General features: G+C 39.8%; 1 protein-coding gene across 2 annotated transcripts in view; it reads left to right on the forward strand.

The window, feature by feature from the left end:
• TRAK1 (trafficking kinesin protein 1) overlaps positions 1 to 23,127 on the forward strand; it is a 111,550-nt gene that overhangs the window by 62,258 nt on the left and 26,165 nt on the right. For both annotated transcript variants that reach the window (XM_065627130.1, XM_065627131.1), the window contains exons 4-10: positions 10,475 to 10,551; positions 14,106 to 14,222; positions 18,210 to 18,310; positions 19,114 to 19,222; positions 21,249 to 21,327; positions 21,779 to 21,909; positions 22,437 to 22,511. In XM_065627130.1, the coding sequence (XP_065483202.1) occupies positions 10,475 to 10,551; positions 14,106 to 14,222; positions 18,210 to 18,310; positions 19,114 to 19,222; positions 21,249 to 21,327; positions 21,779 to 21,909; positions 22,437 to 22,511 (689 nt within the window). The remainder of the gene's footprint in view (positions 1 to 10,474; positions 10,552 to 14,105; positions 14,223 to 18,209; positions 18,311 to 19,113; positions 19,223 to 21,248; positions 21,328 to 21,778; positions 21,910 to 22,436; positions 22,512 to 23,127) is intronic.

The following is a 23,127-nucleotide window of genomic DNA, read 5'->3' on the forward strand; positions in this document are numbered from 1 at the left end:
GTGTGGTGGGTGTTTTTGTTTTTGTTTTTTTCTTTAAGAGTTTTGATTCACTGTTACAAGGGAGAAAGGAAGATGCAGAAATACCCTAAGGAATCAGAAACTAGACATAATCCTTGTTACATTACTATTAAAATTATATCTTTTAATGTCATGGTTTGGGAGCAAGGGACAATCCTCAATCCTATTTTTTTTCCCCAACTGAGTTCTTGAGGCTGCTGCTGCTGAATATTGCAGTAGATTTTGGCAGGCAAAGGTCAAGTTCTTAAGTGTGAGTAGTAAGTTCTTTATTCAGAAATGAATGTTCTGTTCTTCAGCAAGCACCTATATGTATTTCACATCCTTTGGCTATTGTTTATATAAACATTGTTACCCTGTTTGTATATAAATATCAAGAGTTTAAAACTTAAACCAGAAGAATTCATCATGATTGTATAAAATTAGTTCCTTCCCATCTCATACTACCTCATGCTTTCACAGCACTAGGGAAGCGGTAATAGAGAAATTGTTCTTACATGACCCTAACTGTTATGTTCTGCTGGTTGGTGATGTTTGTCCAGCTCCATCCCTGACAGTTATGTCCCCTCAAAGGGTGACAAGCTGCCTCTGCCATGAAGTGTCCCCACTTTGCCTTCAGCTCCTTTGCCCTGTGACACAGGCAGGAATGCTTTTTGCAAGCAGCAAAGGGCACTTCTTTGCCATTGAAAGTAAGGGAGGCAACTTGGCAAACATTAGGTATCTATAGCTGCAAAAAGCTAAATAAGAAGGTTAACCTGCCCTGTGTGTGTAGTCAAGTTTAGCAAACACAGCCTGTTGGAAATAAAGAGGTCCGAGCATAAGGAGTTTAGTTTGTTGAACAGAGAAGAGATACCTATGCCCTTGGAAATGCACTTGGGTGCCATGTGTGAACTTGAGGTATTCCATCTCACGCGGCAGACAGGAGAGTAAAGATGACTGTAAAAAACGTGGTGTTCAGCAGCTGTTGTGATATGTCATCTAAATGCTTTGTACAAGCTTTTTTTGTTTTCCTGTGAAAACATTAAAAAAAAAAAAGCCCCAAATACCCGCTCCCTTCCCCCCAGCCCACTTCTCCACACAGTGGTTTTAGCATGTGGGGGATGCTGCAGTCAGACCACACCATGCTGTACAGCACCTGCAGCTTTGGAGATCTCCCCGCTGTGCGGGATGGGTGTGTGTGGGCTCAGGCTGCTCACTGCTCCTGGGAAATCTGTTCCGTGCAGCATTGGGCAACCCGAGAGGTGATTTAACTCCGTGAAGGTGCACACCCTTCGCCAGGCGTGACAGTCGGAGGCTGGGTCAGACTTCCGTGTCGCTGAGACACTTGTGGGAAGCTACCACTTCACTAGAGGAGCACGGGCAGAGGAGAGAGAACCTTGCTGATGTGAGGAGTGCCAGGGAGGGGGCTTTCAGCCCGCTCACTTTGTCTGATATATGCTACTGGAGCTGTCGAGCAAAACTGGCTACCCTCAGAGATGGTATGAGGAACAACATAAATCTTCTAGTAATTATTAGACAGATGGTCTCTTTCCTCCTCCACCCCATCTGTACCACACAAAGCTGTTGTGCTAAGGACAAATTCTCAGTTGCTCAGGAGCTCCCTGGCTGAGCATGTGAGTGAGGAAAGATGGTATCCGGCTTTGCGGAGACCTTGCTTTGCTCTCCCCAAAAATACAGCTTCCGAGGGAATGACTTCCCATCTCCTGTGAGACTAAGGCGGCGTATCGTGTCTATCTGGAATAACTTCGGCAATGTCAGTAAACGAAGAGGAAAGCTTTGAGTATGACTGTGAAGAGGAGAATAAGAGAGAATGCACTTTTAACAGGCAGACCCTTGACATCTGGGAAGAAGGTACTTCTCACATTTTGGTTTTAAATTTCTATGGTAGTAGGACATGGTAACATGTAAGTGATTTGAGTGATTTGTGTGGATTTAAATTACTAAATTTTACAATTCTTTGCTGTGTAGCCAGTATATTCAGATTCGATATGAAGAAAATACTTTTATATGAATAGGATGAATCTTAATTTATGTACACTTCTTCAAATAAGAAATACATGATGAACAGATATAGGCTATTCAATAACTATTTTTTTATAATGAAACTGGATTTGGGAAGTTGTCTTGCCTTGGACATGTAGTGTGCTTTTTATATGTACAGCTCGTACGTGTATGATGAGACTCTGCATGTGTGGTTGTCATTCCCAACAGGTACTTCTAAAAATGAGGAAAAGAACAGGGCAACAATTTTGTACTTATTCATGAACTTGAAAATACATAAATTGAAATAATCCAGGTTGTGGCTCTTATGACTTAAACTTTCAAGAAAACAAACTACTCAAAAATCTTGTAATACTTTGTTGAAATAGTGGACATCAGCAGTATTGCATACAGCTGGCCTGTTAGGATGGGAATGTGGATGTATGTACATTGAAAAATCGCCCTGTGCACCTTCTGTATAGAGCATGTGCCCATCCAAGGGCTGCTTCCCCCCAGTCTGGCAATTTTTTCAGGGCTTCAGGTACCAAAAGCTTATCACACCCTTTGTTATTTCATGTGCTGTGAATTTCACTCAAAAAAACCTGGTTTTTGGTAGAGAACTTGTACTTCCAAATATACTAACATAAAGCTGGTGTGAGGATGCTTTAGAAGATTGTTAGCACAGCAAACGTGACCTGCTGTGAATTTACACCCTTAATCACTTCTTGGGAAAGAGTTCTGTGTCCAAAGCCTCAGTGGATGTAACATGCTCTTTGAACGCTGTTGCATAGGGCTTTCCTGTAAAGGTTTCCTCAGAATCAAATATTCCACCTAGATTTCATTCATACTCAGTCAATAACTATCCATCTCTCCTGTTGTGGATCTCTGAAGGAAGCTGAAATAACTTTTCTGTCTGTGCAAATAGAAAGGTACTGGAGAGAATACTGGGAAAAGGAAAATTTAAAACTGGACATTGGAGTGGGGAGGAAACTTATTGAGAGAGGCCAACTGACATGTTTGATTCTTGGGGGTGTTTTGTATGGGGTTTTTTTGTTTGTTTTTGTTGTTGATGATGTTTTTGTTTGTTGTTTGTTTTGTTTGTTTGTTTTAGTGATTAAATGGTTGCTGACACATACGTCATGCTGTTCTTATTCTTCCTGCTGACTTTACCTTTCATGCAGTTCTAAGTATTGTCTGAAGTATTGTCCTGTTGATTTCGAGATAAAATACTGAGTTCTATGTGGGATAAATTTAGCCCTGTCTTTCTACAGTACCTTTCTCTCAAAAGCTCAGTATGGATTTTGAATGCCTTTTAAAGAAGCCTTCTCTCCTCCACCTATACATTAAAGTCACCTACACACTCAGTGTAGTAGTGAAAAAGATGCATAAAAACGATATATGGTATTTCTATGTATCTTTGCATGTGGGCACGCTTAGAAACGGTAGTATTTATCTTAGGGATGAGTCAATCCATTCTATAAGTAAAGCAGATGGAAACACCAGCATGTAGCCTTTTCATGCTGAACAAAAGAAATATTTTAGCTGTATCTGGCTATAAATTTGGTATCAGAAGTGGAAAGTCTTGAGAATATGCTTCACTTTAACCATTTATAGTTATTGAAAAGAAGAGGGTAAAAAGTGTGTAATTAAGACTCCTTAGCTGTTTGGCCTGTTCCACGAACAGAACGTGTACTCACTAGTCGCCTATTATTTCCATGGTCATTTTGATGTTTTTCCCTGTCCCAACAGCAAGATCCTAGAGCCTGTCTCACAACTAGTGTTACACTCAGGGGTGTTATGGAATCAGTTCTCTTGATGAGGATGGGAAGCCTTTGTAAAGGTGTAGGCAGAATGATTCTGGAGTCAATGCGTTGCTTTGGAGTTGTAAATTTGCCTGACAGCATCACATTTACTCTTCATTTGATGAGCTGGTCTTTGAGCTGACCAGTGAAACTTTGTGCAGGGAGATCTGTTCATAGAGTCTACTCAGATTTTGTTGGTTAAAAACACCTGAGCTGTGAAAGGACAGCCTCTCAGTTTTCTTTGGTTAGTGAATTGTTTGTTCAGCTATTATAATTCTGAAACTGGGCTGTGTTTTGATTCTTGCTTTTGCAGGTAGGACAGGAAAAGACTAGTACCTGTTTAGGACCTGTGACGGCAGCTGTCCATTACTGTTTCAGTTTATTAGTGTAACAGTTAGATTAAAAATCTCCCTTAACTGAAGCACTGAGGAAATGCAGGCTAAGAACCTAGCCCAAGTTTGGTTTGGTTTTGTTTTTTTTAAAAAAAAGGTCTTGTGGTCACTGTTAAAATCTCAAGTTCAGGCACTCTAGTGGTCCGATTTATAGAAAATGAAAAACACCTGGTTTATCTTACAAAGACATTGACTAGAATGGAGGCTGTACAGGGCTCTGGAATCTTTAAACACTAAAGCAAAGAAAATGGAGACTAGTACAGCCAATTGCTCTCAGAGTTGGAATGGGAAAAGATCCCATATTTAAGAGAGGGAGACACCTGACAATACATGGCTTTTAAAACAGGCTTATTTAGCGTTTTTGAAAGATTTGCAGTCCAGATCCTGGTTTAAGCCCTACACCCATTTATTAGTTGCATGGACTGCAATCCAGACATTTCTTGACAAGGAATGGATGGAGAAAATGTCAAGACAGTAATTCAATGGCTAGTCTTTGAAAATCCTATGAGAAAAGTGTTACTTCTAACAGAAGAGCTATGCTGAGCTGTGTCAGTAAATGGTGTATGCGTTATGATGATGGTAGGTTTTGGGGTCCAAACATGGAGACAAGAATAAGGCCTTTGGTTGTCTCTAGCTGTTTTTCCTTATCTCCTTAGTTTTGCTTTGTGTCTCTCTTCCAAGTTGCCACATTTGATCTGTGTTTATGCTAATAGAAGTGATCAGTGTGTGACATTTTTGCTGAAATTTCCTTTAACTCCATTCTTCATTCAGCACAAGAAAATTTGTTGCGGTTCATGGCCTGCTTAGAGAATGTACTTTGAAATGGCTGCCAACCTGAGTGTTTGGGCATTAAACTTCAGAGAAGAAATAACAGTAGAATTTTATCCCAAACCTGAGATCAAGTAATAACATAGGTTTTTATGTGAGGCTTTAATATTGGATTTACTAAGCTATTTGAATACTATATGAGATACATGGCAGTAAACACACACTCTTCAAACCGTAGCTTAAATAGCAAGACAAAAATCACTTTTAGGAGAATCAGTAACTGCACCTTAATATTAAAAGATTAATTTGCAAACTACACCATTGAAATCACCACAAGCTGGGCTGTAACATTTAAAAAATATATTGGCATTGTTTATTGAACTTAACGGTAGTTATTTTTCACCAGGCTAAGATGTACTTGCTGACTGTGTACCCCTCACAACAGGATGTTCTTGCAGACACTCCCGTGGAGCTCGCCCACAGTGTGACGGGGCAGCCGCGCAGCAGTTGGCACTGTGACCGCTCCGTGTCCCTCTGAGCAGGGTCACAGCCACCCACTGGCCACCCCATCTGCCTCCTGGAGGGGAGCGGTGGGGGAGGCTGGAGGAACTGCTGGCCTGTTACGTTGAAATTTGGACTTCTAGCAAGTCATGCCTCAGAAGCACATTTTTCAAGCTTCCGTGACAATAGTCTCTTAAAGTTTTTAAGCTTTGTAGATGAACGTGTTCTCTCGAGGTCATCTCAGATGTGACAGCCTGAAGCCTCTGCCCCAGTTTAGCCAGGGCTGCCAAAAACTCCCCTTTAGTGGAAGAGAAGCTACCATGTTTACCTTTAAGCATGTAAAATCTTCCTAGTCTGTGTCAGTAACAGAGCTGACGGCACATTTGAGGTATGATTTTCCTGAGTTTATTTGAAAAGGAATCTAGGTACTACAGTACAATTTCAGAACTCCTCATGCGCTTGGCTCAAGTTGCTGCAGTGCTTGCGGTAACCAGTGCCAGATCATAACTGTCGGTGGCTAAAAATCACGGCTTTGGTTCTAGAGCAAGTGCTTTCTCTTTGGAGTGCAAAAATAGCCTTTCAGATATGAAACCAAGGTGAGCTGAGGAGTCCGAGTCTGCCAGCATCTCTGATTGCTTATGTTTGCCAAGCAGTATTGATCAGTCAGCGTCGCTGTGTCTGTTCTGCAGGTCTCAATGCGCAGCATTTAGGATGCAGTGAACTTGCATTGTGTCTCTGTGTTCAGAGAGAGCTCTGACTAGAGGGGAGACAAAAGCTATTTGTGAGGCAGGGCTTCTCATGACTGATGAAGAATATAGTAGGCCTTGACATAGTTAAAGGCTTTGGGTAGAGAACTGTTAGGAAAAAAAGCGGTGAGTTTATCCCCGCTGCCACCTTCCCAATAAGAAGCATCAGTATTAAAATTGCCAGAGATCTGTGCTGTATGAACAGTATTCCCTGAGGTATTTTCTAAGGAAACAAATTTTGGAAGTAAGGAACTTCCCATGCACTAGGGCCTTCCCTGTTAAACTGTATAATTATACCGGTGAGTATCGTCTGCTCCAAAAGTGAAACTTTACCATAACATCCCCCTTCTGTTTCCCAGTAGTTGGAAATAAATGGGAAGCAGTGGGAGCTGGGATTTTCTCCTCAGCCACGGCTGCTCTCTTTTAGTTCTTTAATTTGTCCCTGATTGATGTGTCTCAGAAATTAAGAGGAGGTATACCTCGAGGAGGGATGCAGGGAGCAAGGGCTGAGGACACCTGTGACTGCTAGCTCCTGTGATTTTTTTTTTTTTTTTTTAAATAATTTTTTAATTTTTTTTTTTCTCTCTCCCCTCTTCCTTTTTCCTTCCACCTGAATCCCCTATTTGGTGGGTGGTGGCTCATTGCAGCAGCTCCCAGTGCTGGTATTCTTGCTCCGCTTCCTTTCCACAGCTCTTTCCTTTTCCTGGAAACCTACTTTTCCTCTAAGCAGTATACTAGATGGCTGTTTGACTTTCAGAGAGCAATCCAGGAAGGTACGTACTTTCCTCCCTTCTCCATGAGCATCTTCAGCTCAGGAATTGGTGCTTTGGTCAGTGTGGAGCTCAGAGCCTGAAAGAAGCTTCTAGTCAGATGCTGCATTAAACAGATTATGAAAAATAAATGCAGGATACATCCTTGCAGCTGGACTCACATTGGGAAACACAAGAATGTGGGTAGCCATAAATTTGCAAGCTTTAAGAGAGTGTGAAAGTGCTGCCCAGGTACTTTAAGGCAGAGGAAGTAGTTGATCTGTGTAGCATTTATCCATTCGTATGTTTGGCTGTTAAAAAAACCCTAAATACTTTAAACTGCAAATATGTCCCTGATAGCATGTATTTAATGCAGTCATGAAAATAATGTGATAAAAGCTTTCTATGTTCTTTGTTTCCTGTTTTGCATCTGTGACATCAGTTTCAAAGCAATTACCAAAATACTCTGTGTTTCTGGAATTTTGTGGTCCCTCCACTTGCTGTAGACATATTTTTAATGATTATTATTCTTGCTTGCTTTATTATCTAAAAGCTTTCTCCATAAACAGAGAAGTGCAAAGTGCATTTGATTTGGATGTTAGCGTGCGTCCATGCATTTAGACACTGCGCTTCTTATCACCCTCAAGCAAAAATACTACTTATTTGCAAGTGAGCAAAAAGAGGTTGGTAAATCGGCCTCTAGATTTTGTATTAGAATGTTGTCCTTCATTTGCTGTTGTTTTATCTTTACGGTAGTCTTACCAGGCTCTCACATTCATCAGAAACTCCAGCAGGCTAGAAACCTACTATGCAGAATCCATTAGAGATGTGGAGTTTGTGGGTTTTTTTTTTTCCCCCCTTCATACTTCACCGATTTGAGGTCAAAATGATTATTCAAATAGCGTGTCTTTTTCATTGGTAGGCTTGGGGGTTTTTTTGAATGCTAAGCAATTGGCCAAATGTTATCTTGCAGTTTGTGGAGGCTGAATATGTACTTAAGACACCGTCTTGAATTTTTTTTTTTTTCCCCTGGTTGTTCTGAATTGTTTTCTCTCCCCTCGCTTTTCATTTTCTCCTCCCCACATGCCTCTTTGCAAGTTTGCCCTCCTTGCAAAAGAAAAGCCTTCGTTTTAGGTAGCAGCTCTGTGCTTCTGCTGTATTATATGTTGAACAGCAATGGGAGGTGGTTGACTGGAACAGGCATTTTATTATGTACAGTCTGTTGAAGTTTGTTTCTACTGGGATGTTCAAGAGGATGCATAAGGTATCATTTCTGCTTTGAAGCCTTTCCACCTTGACAGAGCAGTACATGAAGACCTCTGTTTTAACAGTGGCCAGCAGAAGTTTGATGGTAATTTTGAGATATAAAAGCTCTTGGTGACGGGGTCGCTACAGCTTGGCTGGTAATAAGCCTGTTGTGGTAAGGCTGTGGTGTTACCCTGCCACGTGAAAGATTAAAGGGTAAGTTCTGAAGGAACAGCCAAGTGAGCAGCCACATGAATCAACCTTTATCACGCTTTCTCCCAGCTGAGTGACTTTATTCTGTCTGTGGGAACACCATCCTTTTATCAACTTGGATGTTAGGAAGGTTATAGATTCACCTGAATTAGGATGATATGAAGTGGCTATCATCATCATCAGTGGTGATTTAGTGCTCGGTGCAGAGTTAGAATGAGCTTGCTAATGATAATCTCAAACATTGTTTTATAGTAGCAAGGGAATGTTGTAACCAAGGGAACTATTTAGTGTACAGTTGTTTTGGAAAATACTAGCGTCAGGGTTTCTGACAGATGTTTTACTGCATGACTTATGAACTTACTGTGTTTGAAAATACAGGGTTTATGGTGATGTTAATTTTTTTTATTGTGAATAGTCTTCTGGACATCACACCTTTGACCTCATGTGCAGTTTTAATGGAAATCTTGTATTTAGCCACTTTGCTTACTGTAGTTGATGTTTCCTGCAAGTAACTTCAATTTTTTTTCTGTGGAACCCCGATTAGTCTGCTTTTCACAAATATAGCTTGTGGTTTACAGACGTGCTGTGGTTTTGCTTGTGCAGTGGTATAGTTGTTCTTGGTATTGCTGTGTAATTTTTGTCAAATTACTAATTCGAAGAGTAAACTTTTTACTGTTACCACTTTCAGATTTATTTGGATAAGTGTAATTATCTTTTGAATGGCATTCTTTGGAGGTCACTGGCACTGCTGATGTCACTAAGTATTTTTAATGTTTTCAGGATTTGATCTTCAAAAATAACATTTGAGATACAGGAAAATAAACAGAAACAAATTGTATTTCCTGCTCTAGTTCAAGCAACTTTCTGATGTTCAAATATGGAAAAAAAAAAGGCTTCCAATGTTTCAACAAATGCCTAAGTCCTGTTCCACTTGATGTATTATGTGTCTTAGTAATGATCAACTGTGTATTTATGTATATATATATTTTTAAATGGGTAGCATTGTTTCCTTAGGGTGACAAACTGTCTCCTGGTAATATTACTATACTCAATACACTTTTTTTTTTCTTTCTTTTTTTAGATTTAAATCTTATTAGGCCTCATCTGTCTCTTCCCCCTGCCTTAAGGCACGCTAAGCGACATTAGCCAATCTGTCAGATGGAGCTTTAACTGACATTGTCAAGGGTAAATCCCCTGAAGAACAACTCGTGCTACAGCAGCCTGATAACTAACCACTCAGCTCCATTAACAATCCCTTTTTTCAGAGTTACAGGATTTGAAGAATAGGTGTAGCTGAAAATAAAAAGGCTGTAAGAGTAGAGCAGAAATTGCTGTTGTTTCTTCTGATTATTGGTGGATTTTTAGAAAACGTGCACACTTCTAGCTAAGTCAGTGTAGCTTCTTAAAGGATCACCTGGTAGATTAAACTTCCTCATGCTTTCTTCAGCCTAACAAAACTCCCGGTTCCACCTTAGTGATTAATCATCTCAACCAGTCTTAGTAAATATTTTCGTGAGTGATACTGTGGCCATGGTGGTGTGGTTTGGGTGTTATAAGAATTGTTTATTATGTTGCATGCATGTTGTATTTACTTTGCTGTCTCATACCATAGAACCCAGTTGTTATCAACTTAATATGACGTAGTATCTTTATGTTGAGCAGTGTTACTAACAGTATTGGAGTTGCTAATTCCTCGAGTAATTTACTTCGTGTAATACAATGACTAAGTGACATGATAGAATCCTAATTATGTATCTAGGAACATCCGTTTTCACTTCTTCCTTGATTATTTTTTTTAACTCAAGGCATTGCCCTTCAGAAAAGAAAATTTTATCATTTAATGGTTTGTTCTGCTGCTGACAAAAGCAAATACATATCACAAAAGGGAAACAATTATAGTCTCTGTTTAACTTGAAGCTCCAATTTATCTATTTATAGCTTTTAATATGCTCAGTCAAAAGTTGACATAAGATGAAAACTTATGCAAACTTGAACTCTTTGAAGGATGTTTTCCCCCAATAGTATTGCAAATATGATTAATGTTTTCTTTTATTTCCTCGCAGTTTTATGTGCTGAAAGAGTGGGCCAGATGACTAAAACATACAATGACATAGATGCTGTTACACGTCTTCTTGAAGAGGCAAGTATTTGATCTCTTTAAGAACCTATACACAGTATGAGAAAGTAGCACAGAAATTGTGTGGTACCACTACAAAAGAGTGTTTGTAGACTGTACTCAAATGAGGAGGAATAAGTGCTCTTAGTGTATGTACACTTTACCTCATTGGTGAGGTAAATATAAGTAAAGGTCTTTTGTTTACCTCAGTCATATGGATTCATTACTTGTGCTTATTTTTCAGTAGAGGACATTTAACTTGCTCTTGGCCAAATATTTGATATAATGAAGGGAGAGGCGGGGGAATAATCTCAAAATGACACATATTTTTACAGGAGATGTAAAGCTAAGAGTATTATTATTGATGGATTTATTCTTCTTTTATAATGTAAAAAAAAAATCAGAGTCTTCTATTTATAATTATTATCTCAAATGATGTCTTTCCAGAGAAGTGCATAGACACAAAATTAGAAAATATCTAATAATTGATTTGTCTCCAAGCCTTTTCTTCTTTGCCTTATGTTTGGGTGGTCGTTTTTGGTTTGGTGGGGGTTTTTTTGGTTTGGAGCTTTTTTGTTTGTTTTGTTTTGTTTTTTTTTAATTAGTTGGTTGATGTGTTTTGTTTTGTTTGGGGTTTTGTTTGTTTGTTTTAATTTTAAACACCTTTATCATGAAAATTGTTTTTACTGTAATCCTGGGCATTCAAGAAATGGCAAATAGCAATTGTCAAGCTACGATGCTTCTGTTCAGTACCTATGACGATAAATTGTTTGACTGAAATTGGCTGCTGTTCTGCAGTCAACTTGAGCAATGATTTTCCAAATAATGTTTATGAAGAATTCTTTAGGTGAAAACTGTTAAAATTGCATTAATTCATGACTGCATGTAATTTAATCCTTCATATTTATTTGCTTATATATTGCGATAGCAGCATCAAAAATGGGGTCTGCCTAGCCGAAATACATCATGTGGTCTGTTCTTCCTCTAATTCTGCAAGGAAACAAGCGTGGGAATGCTCATGTCTCGCACCCTTGCTTGATACATCCGTTCTCAGTACCAAGTCCTGCATTTTGTGCTTTAAGATGAACTCTTTTGAACAACTTTCTATAAAATACTGGTTTAAACTGATGCTTTACCAAAAAGACTCGTCCTGGAATAATCCATTAGCTTGTACAATAGTGACAGTTCTGGTACCTGTTTTTGCCCTGTTCCCTTTGTCTTTTTTGTCTCAGATTTACTTGCATTTGTTTCCTTGGCTCCTTCCAGTAATGATGCATCATTCTGCCAAACTGTTTCGTCCCCTGAGTCCATGTAGCCACATGTCTGTAGATCCAGAAATCACACTCATGGGAGCAATGCAAAAGGACTTGCTGAGTCAATATCTTAAAGTTTCTGGTGAACTTCCCTATTGGTACAATAGCAAAGGAAAAACGGATGAATGTGTAATAGGTGAACCTTTAATAAAATAAATACTTTAAGTGAACTTTTTGTTTTATTTGACCATCGTTTCTGATGAATCACTCTATTCCTAGGCAGACATACACTTACAGCTCCTTTCTCTGTTCCCCAAATGATGGTTATCACAAGAGATTACATCTGTTTGAAGAATTTAAGGTGTAACTCCTTCTGCTACCTTCACACACAAGCGAAAAACAATCCCAAAAGCTACTCCTTGTCAGTCTGTCTTGTTAACAAGCTTCCAATGAGTGTATTACAGAGTTGACGGGGTGTAAGGTGCAGCATTTTGGCGGGGAGAGAGGAAAGACACAAACTACGTGCGTGTTGATATTTTGAAAATATGTGCCTATTGCCCTGAAAGTAAGCAAAGGGGGTGACACCAGGTCTGTCTGGGTATATGGTAAGAGCAGGAGCAGGTTCCTTTGTGAACCTACTTTATCATCCCTTCCTAATAAGTGTAAATCTTGTTTAGCTTCAGTATTTTCTTCGATATTGCTATGATAAATCAGTTCCTTCTTACTGTAAGAGGCCTGACCCCAAACTGAGATTTAGAGCTGAGTTGCTGATTATTGTGTAGGAAGTCTAGGGAGGTTAATTAAAGAGCCTGGAAATAAACTTACATTCCTCAACTTTGAGGTTAGAAACCTTGCTGCTAGATAACTCATCCTCTCTAGAGTCAGAGCTGCAGCAATACATTTTTTTTCCACTTTGTATTAGGAAGAGAGTTGGTTTACTGAAAAATAAGTTGGCTCAATATGTAAGCCAAATATTTTTTCGATAACTCTGTGGGACCTATTGTTCTGAAAGACTGTACGTAAGATTATGTAGAGATTTTATGGCTAGATAATGCCAGTAGCTTTCAATGCAAATGTAAGCCTGACCTTCAGAAACCATTTGGAAAATGCTATTTATAGATAGTGTACACTGTGATCAATAACCTGTGTTTTTATTTACTGATTATTATGTAACTTCATTTTTTTTTTCACTATGAAAGCCTCTGCATTCAAATTCATTGACTTTAAATCCATGTGATCAGTAGCTGTAGGTTTTGTGGGTTTTGTCATTAATGTATACATGACACAAGGTAGCTTTTTGTAATAAAATCTGGATAGCTGTCAGGGATGGGAAATTATCCCCAAACAGTATTTTCAGTGACAGGGAGAAAATTCTTCCTCAAATGGTGTTGAACTAAAAGTAAGTGGGGAGTTAACCTTAGCGCCATTTTCCCACTGTTGTAAACATCCAGTAATTGAATAAGAAAATTATAAATAGAAATGCTTAGTGAATGGTGGAAAGTTTTAGGCAGTTTATCATCCTGTCCTAGGCAGATTACAACCCCCATGTCTCGTCTTTGCTGAAAATGAGGCATGTATTGGTACGTGTCAGCACCAGGATAACCTCCTGGTTTTATTGGTATGTGTGGTGAACTGTCTAGATCAGTTATTTCCAATTCTGTGCACACACAGATGGGGAAGAAGGGGGCAAGCATGGCATGAGAGTAACCACTTAATGTAGATTTGGGCATCTGTGAAAAGGAAAGGGATAGGACTTCTTTTTAGACAAAAGCGCTAGTGGATGTTAATATATGAAGAAGATAGGAGCTAAACCTACATTGTGGTGGAATTGGCTTCTGCTCCAGCTTACTGCCTTTTATTTCAAGGTGGAGCAAGTGAAAACGGAAAAATGCTTTGAAATGCCTGAGTTCATTGCTACTTTTACTGTGCTGCTTTAAAATTCTTAAAAATGTTACCTCTAAAGCTCTGTGATTGCATTCTGCAGATCGTATAACAAGGTAATGAAATAGTTTCTCGAACAAAGCTGTAATAGAGAACCAGATCTGGTTTCACTTATGTTGTTTTACATTAGACCTTGAAGCTGTGCTTTCATGCGTATAGTTCAGTAACTCTGTATGGGTCAGTCTTTCTGAATAATGTGAGTGTAACATAAGCAGGAGTAGAAAAAGAAACTTAGCAATAAAACAAACACACCCTCACAGAAGGAAAAAGTCTTTTTATTGTTGAAGTATTTGTTCCTTCCATTTCATGACAATTTTACCCTCCCTTTAATCCATTGTTGAATAAAAAAGTTGAAGTTAGCTTTCTTTTCTTAATGCTTCACAGAAAGAACGGGACTTAGAATTAGCTGCTCGGATTGGCCAGTCGCTGTTAAAGAAGAATAAATCACTGACAGAAAGAAATGAGTTCCTGGAGGAGCAAGTAGAACACATCAGGGAAGAGGTAAGATTTTTATGCCCAAGTGCTGTATCTGTAGGGATGGGGAGAATTTTCCCTTCAGCTTCACCTTGTCCATACTTAATTTTCTTGGGGATCCTGTCCGTAGCAGGTCAGTCTGTTGCAGCAGTTTGGTCAACCTTTTTATAGCATGTACAGTACACTTTTAGAAATGTGGCCAAAAAAGTTACTTGGCCTGTTGGCTCAAACCAGGTGATTTGAAGGGGAAAAAACAAACACCAAACAAAAACACAACCTGAAGCCATCAAATTTTGCTCTGTTTCCTTCTGCCTATTTTGACCTGGTTCCCCTGCTTTATGCGCAATTCCCCTCTGTTTTGATTAACTTATCACTCTTTCCCTTCTCCTGCCTCCCTTTGTGTGCAGCTCGCTCTTGTTTCTCACCCGAATCTTTCTCAGTTTCCACTTGTTTCTTCCTCGACAACTGATGTTTAATTATTTGTTCCCAAACTCTTTTCTGTTCGTACCCGAGTTGGATTTTTGACTCCTAGAACATAGCATTTGAATGCTGGGAGTGCTTCCCTTTGCTTCTCAAACTGAATATGATATAGGTATTGAATATAAGGTAAATAACTTTTTTTGTATTTATGAAGATTTCAGGAGCACATGCTCACTGAGATCATGTGTATTCTGCCTTTTCCAAGCTGGGCCAACTTCATAAATGCATTAAGCTTCCATTGTTCAGGTGGGTCAGGTTATGTTTTAATGACTGGTAAATTTTATTCAATATGCTCTGTATGTATGAACTTTTCAGTGTTAGGAAGCATCAGAGCTATGTTGGGAAGCAAACGGTTATAGGCTAAGACTTGCCACCTTCTATCTAGATTACTAAGATCTTACAGCTTCTTGTGATTTTGCTGTATGTCTTTACAGGGAACCGTGATAAAATCTGTTGAAGCATGGGTCAGTAGCCTGCTGCAGTATGTAAATTTGTCTGAGTCTGACTGCAGTAATAATGTTTTAGACATTTGATGAACACATTTAGGATATAATATGATGGTGCATGTGTTTTCTGATTTGGTGTGATCTTTAAAACATACCTGAAAAATTACACTTTAAAGTAACACCTTGTGTTTTCTACATACCATTGAATTTTTAATCAAGTATTTATACGATTGCTATTTCTTACTATTCCTCTGAATGGGGAGTTGGGTGCCATAGGTATTGGCAGATTCTTGATGGATGTATCTTGGATAGAACTGTACAAGATGCTTTAAAAGAGCTCATTTTCTGTACTGCAAGTGTCACTAAACTCTGCTGACTTACAAACTGAGCTGGAGGCAAATGCTGTTTCTCCTGTTTTGGGACAATGACCTTGGTTTGTGAATCTCATCCATATGTAGCTTTGAGCAAAAGGGAGAGAAATCTCATGGTTGTAGGGTGAGCAGGAGAACAATGAACCACAGTGGATTACAAACTTTAAAAAAGGCTGTTAATAAAACTGCTTGGGGGTGTGAGGTGTTGAATTATATCCGAGATGAGTTGATGAATAAAGCATGGATGGAGGGATCCGAGCTGTGTGATAGTGCTGACGGTGCACACACATAGAGATAAGATCCTTTGGTGTGGCAAGTGAAACTAATTCTCTTATGTCTCAGAGGAGTGCTGTTGTCTGCTGCCCAAGTCCCATCGTGTGGCAGACCAATACATTTGTGCAGTGGTTGATATGGCATTTAGTAGGCATGTGCATACTGCCTGGGCAGGGCAGTGCATTCATACCATACATCCACAATGGAAGATTTGATTGAGGAAGGTGGGCGACAGGTGGGATGCTTCTGCCAGGTCTATTTTTATAGAGAGGGACTCAGGAGCAGCATTAGGAAAAGGACCACCAGAAATAAGCTTCTTAGCAGGTGGCTTGGTATGTTGGGCCATATGTTCTATCAACACCAACTTTTATATTGCTATTTTGACTCTTTCAGAAATAGATGCTTTTGAGGCAGAGGTCATCAGGCTTTAAAGTCATGACATTTTTGTATGCTGAAAATCTTTCTTTAGTAGGTTCAAAGACTTCCATTAATGCCAAGTATTTGACTAGAATGGTAACTAAGACAACTGTCTCTAAGGGCAAGGCATAAGAGAAGAGGATTGAATTGGTACTTTTTAAATTCTGCAAAAACTGCAGTGAGGTCTTTATTCACATTTCACAGCATGGCTGAGGTTGGAAGTGAACTCTGGATGTCATCTTGCGCAATCCCCACTGCTCAAGCAGGGCCACCTACAGCCAGTTGCCCAGGACTGGATGCAAACAGTGTTTGAATATCTCCAAGGATAGAGACTCCACCACCTCTCTGGGCAGCCTGTGCCAGTGCTCAGTCACCCTCACAGTGAAAAAGTTGTTCCTGATGTTCAGGGGGAGCCACCTGTGTTTCAGTTTGTCTCCATCGCCTCTAGTCCTGTTCCTATAAAAGGTCACCCTTTCTGGCTGTTCACCCTCCTTTGGAGAAGTGGAATGCTTGGAAATGGCAGTGAAAATAGTATCCTCAGTCTTTTTAATTCATGGAGAAAAAACTGTAGCAAAAGCTAGAGATAATCTAGTGCCTACCCACTGACAGTATGTGAATCCTTGCTACTTAAAAATGCTGAGCCATAACGTGCTGGAGGGAAGTAAATTGTTATGTTTGGCTCAGGTTTTTAGCTCTTCCTGAAACTGGGAAACTGAACCTCCGAAAATTAATGCATGGATTTTGTTTCATGGTTTTTGGAAATGTAGTTGGTTTGGGCTTTTTCCCTCTTGCATTTTAGAACAAATGTCTCAGGAGGACTTGGTGCCTCAGTGCTTCTGATTACACAGAATAGCCTTAGGAAAGTAAATGACCTCATTTGCTTAAAACTCTGCACAGTTTAAGTGCTTTATTGCATGGGGTTGTTGTCTTGTTTGAAAATGCAGCTTAAATCTATTTTATTGATATTCTCTAGGTTTTTTGCCAGTAATAACTACTAATATAAATATGCCTATGATACAAAAAGCAGAAGTCTAAAAAACAAATGTGCTCTGGAATTTGTTCATTGCAAAGTGAGAACTGAGGCCAAAGTCTTGCAGTGCAAGTGGAAGGACACGGATCTGTCTTATCATTTATGCTATTTATAGCTGTGCAAGGAAAATAAAAACTGAGGTCTTAAATTGCAGCTGTGAAGTGGTGTGAGCGCTACTATGTAATTGAGGTTTTTAACCCTTTTCTTGGAGAATCATAATATGAATTCATCAAGCTTAAGTTTCTGGAGCTCACAGCTACAGGGTATGTAACAACCTGGTTTTGATGTTTTGCTCCTTTTTGATACATGTGTGTACTAAGTATGGGACTCCCACATACTACTTTACTAGACTTGTGTTTTGGAGTCATCGAAAGCCCAAACTGCACTCAGAAACTGTCTACAGCCTCCTTTGTTGCAGCAACCTCAGAATTGCAGCCTGCTGCTGTGTGGTGGTGTTCTGCAGCTCAGCAGGCAACTGAGTCCCAAATATAACCTTACTACACAAGCACTTCAGTAATTTTGTCTAACGTCTCTTGGAGAGGAAGAAATGTCTGTATCTAAGGTCTGTATCCAAGCCAGATGGTGACAGTCATCACGTAAAATGGATAAGAAAGTGACGTTTGTCTTGATTGTGTCACGGTAATTTCTTGCAGTATCATTGTAATATATTCATCTCTGTAGACATGAATCTAGACTAATGCAATAATGAATCAGGATTACTCATTTTAGACATGTTTTTCTTTCACAGTCTTTAATAGCGGTGGATAATTGCATTTTTGAACTTCTGAAAAAAATAACATTTAGTGGCTAATTTAAAAAGTACCCTTTTCCTTCTTTCTAAGTAATAAAGGAACTGGTTCTGGTCTGTTCCAATTTTGGCCTCTTGAAGCAGTCTGAAGATGATGCTTGAAGGATGGATAACTAATTTATAGGGGATTTACCTAAGAATGTGCCTAGAAAAGCAACTTACTGATCTGCAAGCTCTTTCTCTGTGCAGGTTTCTCAGTTGCGGCATGAGCTCTCCATGAAAGACGAGCTGCTCCAGTTTTATACCAGCGCTGCTGAAGAAAGTGAGCCAGAGTCCATCTGTTCCACCCCGTAAGTTATTGATCTACAACATGACCCTTCATCTGGTACTAAGCAGGGGTAGTTTGGACAATTTGATAGCTTTGAAGTTGTAAAATAATCCCTGTGTTAGCTGGAACAATAAATGGGACTCTGAACTTGGTGCATGGCACCGGCTGGACGGATTTGCATTGGACCAGCTGGCTCCAGTGGTGCCAACAAGAGTCGAGAGGGGGAAGCACATGGGGAGGCTGCTGAGGCAGCCCCATAACTTTCTCAGGAGCTGGGCCACTGTGGTGGTGCATCAGACATAGGTCCCACTTATGGTACCCCACAACACCACATACCTTTTCATGCTGTGCTACAACGTGCTATGTGTGTGACCTTCGTGCTTGAAGGACCTGAGGGCACTGTGAAAAATTACAAGCAGAGGGAAGGAAATAAAGCATGGCTTGTAGCGTGGGTTCTTGGCAATTAGCTGTCTAAACAGCATCACAGGCTCGGAGGGGCTGTCTGCCCTTGCTGGCAGAGTTACTGCTGCATTGTGGTGAAACATGTGCAACATGAATCGGGAAGCTATTGGGCTGCTCTCTGTAGTAAGATGGTTTCATTTCTCATGGCCTTGGCTGAGTAACTTTTCCATGGGAAATGTGGGGAATAATAAAAAAGTTTTGAAGTTCTCTCTTAAAAATCACTGCAAATACGTTGCTGCCCAAACATCCTGGCACGATCAAAGCTGTATATCATGTGGCTCTCACAGGTTTTGAGACATCTGTTCTGTGAAATTGGCCATAATAAAGGTAAAAATTGGTTAAAACTGTTGTTTTCATTACAAGGCTGAAGAGGAATGAATCTTCCTCCTCTGTCCAGAACTACTTTCATTTGGATTCTCTTCAAAAGAAACTCAAGGACCTTGAAGAGGAGAATGTTGTGCTTAGATCTGAGGTGAAATTGCTCCCTTCCTGTTTTGCTCAATACAGTTGTTCATTTAAACACCAGAACACAGGTATTGAAAAGCGTGTATTAAAAGTTGAATCTAATTAAGAGTATATAATTCCACATATGACACAGATCTCTTTGTGGTCATTTAATCCCCATCCTTTATCCTTCTAAATGAAGGAAAGACTGAAACATGGACACTATGTGAAGCTACTTGCAAAGCAGTTTTCTTGCCGAAAGAATGTGCAGGAGCACGGGCAGGTTTTAGAGGACAGAGCTGCACTTTAAAACAGGTGTTAAAGAGCTGACCTGGTAGATGTGGGTGACTTCAGCTGCAGATCTGAAGTTCGTAGGCTGGCATGGTCTCTCTGGTACAAATTCAGTGTTTGTCAAAACAAAAATTGCTAGCCTAAATTTGCATTAAATATCTTCAATTTGTGTTTCAAGTCAGGCTGTTAATATTTTAAGTTGAATGTGTTTTTCAGGCCTTTTATTTCTGATTATATTTGATTTTGTTTCACAGACAACACAGTTTTTAAAAGTTTACTTACTGTGCCGTGTCTGTCAGAGAGAACACTTCGTAACTGAATATCCTCTGGATAATTTTCTATTCATTTTCAATGCAACTTTTAAACTTTGGGAGAATGTTACCATTTTGCAACCATATAGCACAAGAAATATTTTGGGCAACCATGGGGCCCATTGCAAATAGGTAGTTTTCACATGTTTGGACAAGACACCGCGTAATGGAGAGTGCTGTATGCTTAATTGAGAAGTCACACAAGGAAGATGGGCAATAGATGGTTTGCGAATAATTCGGGTGGGGTTAGAACTAGGAGGGCCACTACCTCAGGAGCTGATGGGAGAACCCCGTGTACCAATGACCTCCCTTTCAGGGAGATGCAGTCTGTGCCAGTGAGGCACAGGATGGAGCCAAACCTGAAACCTCTGAGCTACGCATCTCCCTATAGGTGCAGTCAGTGAGTGTCTGTGCGTGTCCCCAGCATTGGGAAGAGATTACAGACCCACTGAGGCGGTGCCAGCAGAACCAGCTGGCTGTAGCCACACTCCTCTGGGCACTTATAGAATGGGAGGGGAAAAGCCAAAGCAGGGAAGGAGGTAGCACTAAGGTTTTATATAGGAGATATGGTTACAGTGCCAGAACTTTTCAAATACTGTCTGCATGGTTTTTAAATCACAGAATCATAGAATGTCCTGAGTTGGAAGGGACCCACAAGGATCATCGAGTCCAACTCCTGTCCCTGCACAGGACAACCCCACAGGTCACACCGTGTGTCTGAGGGCATTGTCCAGTCTCTTCTTGAATACTGTCAGGCTTGGGGCCGTGACACCTCCCTGGGGAGCCCGTTCCAGTGCTCCACCACCCTCTGGGGGAAGAACCTTTTCCTGATGTCCAACCTAAACCTCCCCTGGCACATCTTCCCGCCATTCCCTTGGGTTCTGTCACTGGTCGCCAGAGAGAAGAGATGAGAGCCTGACTCTCCTCCTCCCCTTGTGAGGAAGCTGTAGACTGTGGTGAGGTCTCCCCTCAGTCTCCTCCAGGCTGAATAAACAAAGTGACTTTAGTGCTCCTCATATGGCTTCCCCTCTACACCCAACTTTGTGGCCATCCTCTACTTGATTGTTTAATTCAGTTATTTAAACCAAGTATTTAATTAGTCTGCAAGGATACCTGACTTTGCTCAGGTGACCACATCAAGCTCTGCATACTAGTCTTTTGTATGTTGAGAGATTTTTCTCAATTTTACATGCAAAATACTCCAGTGACATCTAGTGGGGTGATAGTGATAATGATGCAAGTTTCTCCATACAGTAATGTTTCTGGTGAGTGTGCACCTGGCTCCTTTTTCCAGAACATGAGGGCGGGTAGGCAAAAACTGTAGATTCTCACTGTCTTCCTGGGGGAGTGATTAGGAAAGCTTGTCTTTCTGAAACAGATGGAAATGCAGCAACAGACTGGCAAATAACAAATGTGCTAATATAGAATATTTGATGTGGATATCTTCAACAGGCCTGTCAGCTGAAGACTGAAACAATTACTTACGAAGAGAAAGAACAACAGCTTGTCAATGACTGTGTAAAAGAGCTAAGTATGTCCTTATTTCTTTTCCCTTCTCATTCAAGTTTATTCAGTAAAAATAAAAGACAACTGAGTCAGATCAGTCAGTCATGTTTTTCTGACAACTGAGTCAGATCAGTCAGTCATGTTTTTCTGTAGTACTTATTTTCCTTATATAAATGATTTTGAGGAGAAAATTTCTGGCTGAAATTTCACAGCAGAAAACTATGGCTGTGAGCTAAATCTTTCTCAATTGCAAAATAGTTTTGCATGGAAAATGTTGTTGAGGGGAAATACAGTCTCCTTTGCTGCATGAGCACTTTGTCTTTCTGTTTTTGTGTTCTACTGCTGTTTTTCAAAAATACCTTGCTGCGTATTGGGGAAGGATTCTGCTGAATCAAGTGATGTTCTGAAAGAACATCTTTCTGCTTACTTTTCTGCTTTTGGGTTTGTAATGTTAATTGTAATTGCTTATCTTAAAGGGGATGCAAACATCCAGATTGCCAATATCTCCGAAGAGTTAGCAAAGAAAACTGAAGATGCTGCCCGGCAGCAGGAAGAAATCACACATCTTCTCTCTCAGATAGTCGACCTGCAGAAAAAGGCAAAAGCTGTAAGGAATCCAGTTGCAATACTACTGTTGTGATTTGCTGTTATTGTAGCTGGAAGACAAGTTGCAATCTTCTGCATACTGGAGCCTAAAACGACATTTTCCACCCTCCTTATCTGAGTAACCTTGTTTGATGTTTAATATCTAGCATACTTGACTAGAAGACATCAATTTATTAAGAGATGTGTATATGATATATCAAATAAAATAGTTAAATTTATTTTAAATAATAGATGTTAAATTCTGCACTAAATTGCTTCAGTAAGACAAGAATGTCAGTGCAAGTATTTCAGTGGGCACATGCTCATTAGTATTAGGGTCTTGGAAGTTCACTCAACAGGTCACAGACTGATGCTGGGTGTTCTTGTGTTAACATTTTAAAGTGGTGTTTAAATGCATTAAAACTAATATTGGTGCAGAGAGGGTCTTGAGAAAAGTTAGAATTTTCCTACTTACCTATAGTATAGGATATAAACTTCATCACAGGACAAAACATCACAGTATTTCTAACATTTTTGGGCATATTTTAGTGTGCAGTGGAAAATGAAGAACTTGTCCAGCATTTGGGAGCAGCCAAAGATGCCCAGAGACAGCTCACAGCAGAGGTGAGTACATTACTTTAGTATTACAATAATTTAGTAGTAGGGCAATGGCTGTTAAACTTTACTGTGGAAGTTTTAGTCTAAGCTAGACCTGAAGTATTAAATAATTTTACCTATATATATGGAATGAAGAAACATTTATGTTCCTCATAGAGTTCAAAACTTTTCCCTTCCTGTTCTCTTCTCCTTCAACTAGCAAACATTTTGAAATACTGAGGCTTGTGGGCTATATATAGGAACCCCTTCAGAGGTTGGCTTCTCTCAGCTGGTAGCTTAAACCTATTTTTAATAGTGAGGTAACATGGAAGAGCTCATTTTGTAGTGTATTTGTACAACAAATAAACTGAAGACAGTCCAGGATTGCTGGCTGTCTTTTGGGTGCTACTTTCACATGGATAAAATAGAATGAATAAAACTTGATGCCCTTATGATGTGTCTTGTATTTGGAATACTTGGTGTTGAAAGTGGGAATGCCCATGGAAACTTTTCCTGCTGGTGACCCTTTTGTGTCTGTGGTGCTCCACAAAGAATTAGGCTCATGCTTCTCCATCCCTTTCTTAGGAAAACATTAACAGGATCTCTATTTCTAAGCCAAGTAGCTCATTTTTATGAAACTTGT

This window comes from Caloenas nicobarica, chromosome 2 (genome assembly GCF_036013445.1).
Source record: "Caloenas nicobarica isolate bCalNic1 chromosome 2, bCalNic1.hap1, whole genome shotgun sequence".
NCBI classification, from domain to species: domain Eukaryota; kingdom Metazoa; phylum Chordata; class Aves; order Columbiformes; family Columbidae; genus Caloenas; species Caloenas nicobarica.